Source organism: Orycteropus afer, unplaced genomic scaffold, assembly GCF_000298275.1.
Source record: "Orycteropus afer afer isolate SDZICR_OR568_19922 unplaced genomic scaffold, OryAfe1.0 scaffold00179, whole genome shotgun sequence".
Lineage (NCBI taxonomy): Eukaryota > Metazoa > Chordata > Mammalia > Tubulidentata > Orycteropodidae > Orycteropus > Orycteropus afer.
In genome coordinates, this window is record NW_006921766.1 from 2,315,127 (window position 1) to 2,323,195 (window position 8,069).

At 38.3% G+C, this 8,069-nt stretch overlaps 1 protein-coding gene across 1 annotated transcript in view; it reads left to right on the forward strand.

Moving 5' to 3' along the window:
* LOC103202421 (heat shock transcription factor 2 binding protein) overlaps positions 1 to 5,368 on the forward strand; it is a 271,770-nt gene extending 266,402 nt beyond the window's left edge. Inside the window, exon 8 of the mRNA XM_007947307.1 lies at positions 5,160 to 5,368. Within this exon, the coding sequence (XP_007945498.1) occupies positions 5,160 to 5,368 (209 nt within the window). The remainder of the gene's footprint in view (positions 1 to 5,159) is intronic.
* The last annotated feature ends 2,701 nt before the right edge of the window (positions 5,369 to 8,069 follow it).

Below are 8,069 nucleotides of genomic sequence, written 5' to 3' on the forward strand. Positions count from 1 at the left end.
CCAAAGAAGTATTCAGGTATTTGTCTTCAGTCTCATTAATTCTGTCTTCCATTGCATCAATTCTACTCCTTTGCCCTTTCAATGTGTTATCTATTTCTGACAATTTAGTATTAGTCTTCAGGATTTCTATCTGTAGATTTAGAATCATTTCTAATTTTTTATTTATTTTGTCATTTTGTCCTTGTATTTTCTTTTGAAACTCTTCTAAGGTTTTTTTTTCCTGTGGTTTCCTTGGTCTGTCTCTCAATCCTTTGAAGATACCTAAATATAATTCTTTTGAATTCCTTATCAGGGATTTCCAATGCTGTGTCTTCCTCAGGGATGTGTTTTGGGTCTGTATCCTGGTCCCTTGTTTCTCCTGCTTTATCTTAGTTCTTTGTGTGGACTGTGATGCTCTGTTGTCTCTGAGGCATTGTGACATTTTTGTGTTTATATTTAATTGGTGATTTTATGTTAGAGTGACTTGCCCACAATTTTCGTTTTCTTTGTTTTGTTTGTATGTTATCTATACTGTGCTGTGCTCCTCTATTCACTAGTTGACAGCACCTACTCACTCACCACCTGTCTCCTTTCCTTTGTCAGCCTCTCGTATGTCCTTGCTGACCCTGGGAAACAGAGCCTGTTCTTAGGTCCCTGGAATCTGAATGAGATTCATATGCTATCACTTTTAAATCCAAAATGGTTGCCACATGTAAATATTCAAATGGCTGCACTCTCAGTCACTTTAAATATCCAAAATGGCTGCCATGTGTAGACAATCAAAATGGCTATGCCCTCTAGACAGCAGAAAGTCCACAGCTCAGGTTGTCTCCCTCCTTGCTGTTTCCCTTCCTAGTCATAGGCCACCAGAGCAGTTGCCCCTGCAGTCCTTGGTGACCAGGACTGATCTTTAGGTCAGTTCTCAGCTCCCAACACCACTTGGAAATATTTAGGCTGTTGGTCTCGTCAGAGTAGCTGACAGTCCGCAGCTCCGACTGTTTCTGTACTCACTGTTTTCGTTCAGGTTTTTCCACTAGTTGGTGCTTAATCCACTTCTGTATAGTTCCTTTCAAAGCTCTGGGTTCCAGGATTATCTTCTGTATCTCTGTCAACTGGTTTTTCTTTTCTTTGTTGAAGAGGGTCTGTGTCACTTGTCTGCCTATTCCTCCATCTTACCGGAAGTCTAGACTCTGAATCTGTTGAGATAATTACTTGATTTTTCTTCTTTAGTCTGTTGTGGTAAATGACATTGATTCATTTATAAATACTGAACCAACCTCACAGTCCTAGGGTAAATACCATTGTCCATGAAGTATTACCATTTTTTATATAAAAATTGCTGCATTCAATTTGCTGATATTTAATTTAGGATTTCTGTGTTTATGTTCATGAGGGATTAGTCTAATTTTTTATTGTAATGTCTTTTTCTAGTTTGGGTATCAGGGTAATCCTGGTCTCATTACAAAATTTAGATTTGTTCCTTCCATTTCTATTTTCTAGAAGACATAAAAAAAAAATTCTGTTATAGTAGAATGAATAGTAATTATAGTTATAGTAAATCTGGTATTATTTCTTCATTAATATTTCATGGAATTTGCCAGTGAAACTGTCTGGAACTGGGACTTTGATTGTTGGAACATTTTGAACTCAATTTAATAGATAAAAGATTACTCAGGTTTTTTGTTGTTTCTTGAGTGAGTTTTGGTAACTTGTACCTTCCAAGGAATTTGTTAATTCTGTCCAAGTTGTCAAATTTATGAACATAAATTTGTTCATAATATTACCTTATTATCCTTTTCTTATCTGTAGGATCTATAATGATCTCACCTCTTTCATTCCTGATATTTGTAGTTTTTGTCTATCTTATCTCTTTTTCTCTTGATTACTATGTCTAGAGGTTTACCGCTTTGTATACACTTTGTAAAGGATCAGCTTTTGGTTATATTATTTTTTTCTGATTGTGATATTTTTTTGTTTGTTTGTTTTTAATTGCATTGACTTTTGCTCTTATCGTTTTTTTTTTTTTTTTTCCTTTTGTGTGTTGTAGGTTTGATGTGCTTTTAGTTTTTTTTTGGTTTGCTATTGTATTGAATACTTTCGTAAGTATTTCACTTTATCTGCTCAGTTGGCTTATCATTTACATTTTTAAAAAATTTTCTTTTAGTGTTTGCTCTAGTGTTTATAATATAATCTTTAATTCCAGTCTATTTTAGTTTTTTGGTTTATCTTTAAATAATACTATACTGTTTCATGTGTGGTATAAGAAGCTTAAAACAGAGTATGCCCATCTATTAATCATGTTTATTTTAAATGTCCTTTCTGATTTTGTCAATATCTGGATCATTTTTTTAGTCTGTTTTTGTTGATTATTTTATTGTTTGAAAGTGGTTCTTCTACCACCCCTTGATTTTTCATTGTAGTTTTTTATTACGTGCTGTATATTGTGAGGAAAGGTCAGTAAACTTTTCCTGTTATAAGCCAGATAATAAATATTTTGAATGTTGAGGGCCACATATCATTTCTATTGCATAGTATCCTTCTCTCTTTCTTCTTCTTCTTCTTTTTTTTTTAAACAATGCTTTGAGAAAATAAAAGGCGTTCTTAGCTCATGCCTGTATAGAAACAGGCCACAGGCTGCTTTTGGCTGCAGTTTACCAATTCTTGCAGTAGAGAATGAAATAAATAGTATTTATTTCTGGAAATGGCCACATCTCTTCTTCTGCTAGGCTGTTAGTGTAGGGGTTTGAGCTGGCTTTTGTTGCTGTTGCTATGGTTACCCTCAGTGCACTACTGGCTTCATATTCCTCTAACCTTTCCTTGTGCTTGAAGGAGAGCTGAATTGACAGTGGTTTTTCACAGTGCTGTTGCCCCATCCTCAGCTTTTGGCCTTGCCTCTGCACCTGTGCCTCAGAGAGGTTCCATTCTCTTGCTCTTCCCCATGCTGTCGGCTGCTCTTACTTGTTATTGGGTTTGATAGACAATAAGTGTTTGCTGGACAAGTGGTGGAGGATGGAGCAGAGTTCTCTATTATTTAGTTCAGCCTCAGTTTCAGGCAGGCCCTGTTCACCAGCATCTGGGTGGTGGGGCTTTCCCAGTGTTCATCCCCTACCACCCTGAGACAGTTGCACTCTGCCCAAGTATCTTTGGCAGATTTGTGCCCCTTCCCCAGGAAGAGGCCTAGTGGTCTGGGCCAGGCTTGCCTTGCCTCTCCCTCAGTGTAGAGGGGATGATTCTATTCCTCCAGCCACAATGAGTTTTCGGCTATACCTTGCATCTAACAGGGCTTGTTGCCCTTTTCCATCAACCTTGGGCTCTTATTCTGTAGAGGAGAAGAGCCAGGGCGAGGCTTGGGGCTATGCCTCTCCCCTACTCTAGGCCTGCACCTCTGAGGGTTTATTCTGTCCATTCTTTTAACCCTCTTATTACTTTAAAAGCTTTTTGAGTAATTGTAGTACTAAGAAAGATTTCTTGATTTTGAGCCTTATTCAGTTACAGTGCCCAATGCAGAAGTGAATTAATAGTATGTTCAAAGTCCCCCATAGGGAGAAAAGGTAAGGAGAGTTAGTTTCATCTTGGTTACAAAGTATAACCTTGGATTTGGGCTGTTGTTTGTCTGCCTGTTTTATAGTGATTACTACAGTATATGCAGGGCTGCCAGGTTATGTTGGTGGTTCAATGGTTAAGTGCTCAGCTGCTAACCAAAAGGTTGGTGATTCAGACCTATTGGCTGCTCCACAGGAGAAAAGACCTGATGATTTGCTCCTGTAAAAATTATACCCTAGGAAACCCTGTGGGGTAGTTCTGTTCTGTCCTGTAGGGTTTCTGTGAGTTGGAATCATCTCAAGGGCACACAAGAACAACAAGCAGGTTCTGTAACTCAAGGAGCATTCACATGGAAAATAATGGAATAGAATGTGAATATTATGTCCCACAGCACTGTGTGACTCAGTAGCCCAGAATATAAGTATATCTGTACGTAGTCTGAAGGAGCTGTTGTGGCATAGTGGTTAAAGTATTTGGTGGCTGTGGTAGTTAAGGTCATGTGTCAATTTGGCTGGGCTGTGATTTTGAGTGGCTTGGCAGCTGGATGTAGTTATTCCCTGTGATGAGACTGGATGTAGTAAAATCACCTCCATGGTGGAATCTGCTGTCAGCAGTTAATCAGTTAGTTACCTTTGGAAGGTTACCTTTGTGGTGTGGCCTACTTCCAGTGTATGTGGAATGGATCCAGTATTTGGCCCAGTCATCGTCTCCAGTTCCTGGACTTGAGCCAGTGGCCTTGCATGTTGCCTGCCAATCTAGAGATTGTTGCCTTCAGAACCTGTAAGCCAACAAGGATTCATTAGCCTCAGCAGATACTGCCTGTCAATTTTGAGTTCATCAGCTCCTACAGCTGTATGAGTCAGGAGACATCTCCAGCTTGCTCCAGTGGGTGTGGAAGACAGAGTTGAAGCCCAAGGTCAAGAGGCTTCTACCCAGAATCCAGAGAGAGGAACTTTTCCCCTAGAGCTGGCATTCTGAACTCAGATTTCTAGCCTAATCTTACTCTAGAGCCGGTACTCTGAATTCAGACATCTAGCCTTCTAAACTGTAAGAGAATAAATTTCTGTTTGTTAAAGCCATCTACTTGTGGTATTTCTCTTATAACAGCAGTAGAGAACTAAGATAGCTGCTAACCAAAAGTTCAGCAGTCTGAACCCACCAGCTGCTTCATGGGAAAAAGATGAGGCAATCTGCTTCTGTAAAGATTTACAGCCTTGGAAACCCTATGAAGTAGTTCTCCTCTATCCTGTAGGGTCACAATGAGTCAGAATGGACTCAATGACAGTGGATTTGTATGTGGCCTTGGATGGATTTGCAGCAATCAGAGTGAGAATGAAGAATTACCTTTTTAAAAATCTCATAAATGGACAGAAGTATAGCAGACAACATGAAAAACTCTCATATCTCGTATTTTTAGCTCAGCATTTTCAAATTATGATCGTAATAGTGAATGAATGAGTTTTCTCATGCCCCTCCTATGAACTAAGCTTTTACATCAATAAGTGATTTTGTTTTTGAGTCAGCGATAGTTTTCAAAAGTGTCATTCATAAAGGCCAAGAACCCCTCAAAGGTTAGTTGTCCCCAGATATCGTAGGAAGTTTTATTCTAACTGAAAGTTTTACTCTGCTTCCTGTAGATCCAGATGCTGAAGTATGCCTTCATGTGTTGCGTCTGGTCCAGTCTGTGGTTCTGGAACCAGAAGTCTTGTCCAAATCAGCCTCTGAGTTCCGGAGTTCCCTGCCTCTGCAGCGCATCCTGGCAATGTCAAAGAGCCGCAACCCCCACCTCCAGAGCGTGGCCCAGGAGCTCCTGGAAGATCTGCGGGTTCTGGAGCATGACACATAGGGGTGTTTGGCCACGGATGATTTGGTGAAAATGCCAGTTTTCCTTCCCTGTCCCCATGCCCCTCAGTTTGCGTTTTGAAAACTATATGCTGTGAGTTACAGATGACAAAATGTGATTGACTAGAGATGGACACAAATTTGCATATGTATTTTACATAAGTTCCTCTTACAAATGAAATACTTGTGGATAGGTGGTTAATCTTTCCAAACGTAAATTTGAAAAGACACCATCCTTCTAGAAGGGTACTCATACCTGCTATACCTGGAAATTCTTAAGATGGTTTCTTGCTACTCAGACTTTCTCTGACCTGTAGGTTCACTGTAAAAATGGGAGATTAAATAACCATCTATACCATTGGTCATCCTTTTCCTGAGATACATTTATTTTGAAAAACAATCCCATCTTTCTCTAGTAATTATAATTAATCGCCTCAAATGCATGTTTGTTTTTATAAACTTTTGGTGATCCTGCTATTTTAGATGACATCTCAGTTCTGTATTTTTGTGTCTCTTTTATTTTTGAATAAAGGAAGTCAGAAGTCTCATTGATATATTAAACCTATTGTTTTCTGAAATATTGTAAACTTAGGAAGTTGATCTCCTTTTGTATATTACAGTATATACACATGGTTGGTATAAAAACCTCTCCTTACATTGTTCTGGGCCCTTTGACTATAAACTTAGCGGTTTGTTTTTTCTTATAACAGATATCATGAAAACAACCTCATGGATTTGAGCATATAAAATTGGTTGAAATTCTTTAAATTATTGTCACATCTGCCTTTTAAACATGGGTATATATGAACACCAGGGCCCCCATCTTGTGTAACTGCCTCATCCGCCTAAGTCACAACATGTAGCTTGTGATGCAGGCCACTGGCAGAAACAAAGGAGAACACACTTAATTCTCTCAGAAACCATGATGTGTGGGAGTGAAAGTTCCTATTCCAATTAATCATTAAAAGTCACATCAGGCAACACATTCCCAACTTTATTCTTGTGCTGCTGCCCTCATATGATGCTGTAGGACCATGAGAGTGAGGCAAATGCAAATGTCACCTTCCATAGGCGGTCTAATGTGCACTTAGAGGCTGTCTTTGCTGTGTATGGCATTTCAAAATAACTTGATTTTTCTTTTAAGTAGGTTTTTATAGCCAGTGTTCAGTGTGTGGCTAAGGCTGAATGGAGAAGCTGAGTGGAAGGCACAGTTGCTTGAATTCACAAACCAACATATTGTGGAACATTAGCTCATCAGCACCAGGGAAATGTTGTAAAAGGCGATTTAAAATTCATGGAAGCAGAAATTAGTCCATCTGTGCTGTGTGGTTCTGTAGGTCCTGATTATTGGTGAATAAAATTGAGGATGCTGTGTTTTTGTACTTAATTCTAGCATAGTATTTTCTTTTTGGTTGTTACTCCTTTGTTAAGGTAACAGAGGGTACACAAGTATAATTGTTTTTTGCCTCCTCTAGAACGGCAGGATTTTTTCCTGCCAAAGATGGGGTCAGTGGGGTATAGAGAGAAAACTGGGCCAAACTCTTGAATGCTGCATAGTTTAGCTAATTATAATTAGTAGATGGATATGATTAAGAAGGATAAATTTTTCTCCTGATTTTTAAGGTGCTAAGGATAGCAAGAGTTCTTATTAAAATTCAGGAAGAAACAGCTGACAAATACATGTTTTGAATATTTATCATAGGGAAAATACTGCCAATTTTAAGAAGTAACTAGCTTCTCTAATATTTCTGCTATCGAAGCTTCTCTAATATTTCTGCTATTCATATGAAGGTTAAGAGAAAAGCATAGATCCTGTAATTTTTCTGCATCTAATCTAAAGAAAACCCACTCAGTGGGGAAAAAAAGTGTGTATCAAACTGTGTACTTTGCAGTGTTGGAAGTCTCTTCTGAGTTTTACAATTAAAGGCAAAGGCAGTAAAATAATTCACTTAAGTTATTATTTTCTCTTTATTGAACTTATTTTGTCCATATATTGTTTTCTTGATTTTGTTTAGTTCTTTGTATTTTTCTTTAGCTCTTTCAACATATTTAAGATAGTTGTTTTGAACTCTTCATCTAGTAAGTCCTATGGCTGGCTACCTCAGGAATAACTTCTGTCACTTTATTTTTTTTCCTTATAATGAGTCATCCTTTCCTGTTTCTTTGTATAGCTTATGATTTTTTGTTGAAAACTGGACATTTGAATATTACTATGTGGTAATTCTGGAAATTCTCCTTCACCCCAAGGTTTCCTGTGATTTTGATAGTTGGACAATAGTAGTCCATTTGTTTAGTGATTTTTTTTTTCATACAATTTTATTTATTTATTTAATTTTTTGAGGAGAGGTATAAAGATTGTATTCTTTGTTGTGTGTGGTCACTGAAGTCTCTGTTCCTTTAAATTGTGTTCAGCTAGGATTTTGACAGAGAGCTGAGAAAAAACTTTTCCTCTCCCAGTCTTTGCAGATTGTCTCTGTGCTGGGGCTCTCCTTTAACACCTAGCCACACTTATTCTGAGCCTAGAGATCAATCTGAGATACAAGCTTAAGGTCTTCTCAGGTCTTTTCTGAACATTGGTCCTGCCCTGGGCATGCATGTGGCTTTAAAAATTTCCCTGTTGTTTCAGTTTGACCCAAAAGGGTCTGTGGGTGTCTTGAATGGTCTGTCAGGTGTGGTATAAGGAAGTGAGACTTACACAGGAAGAC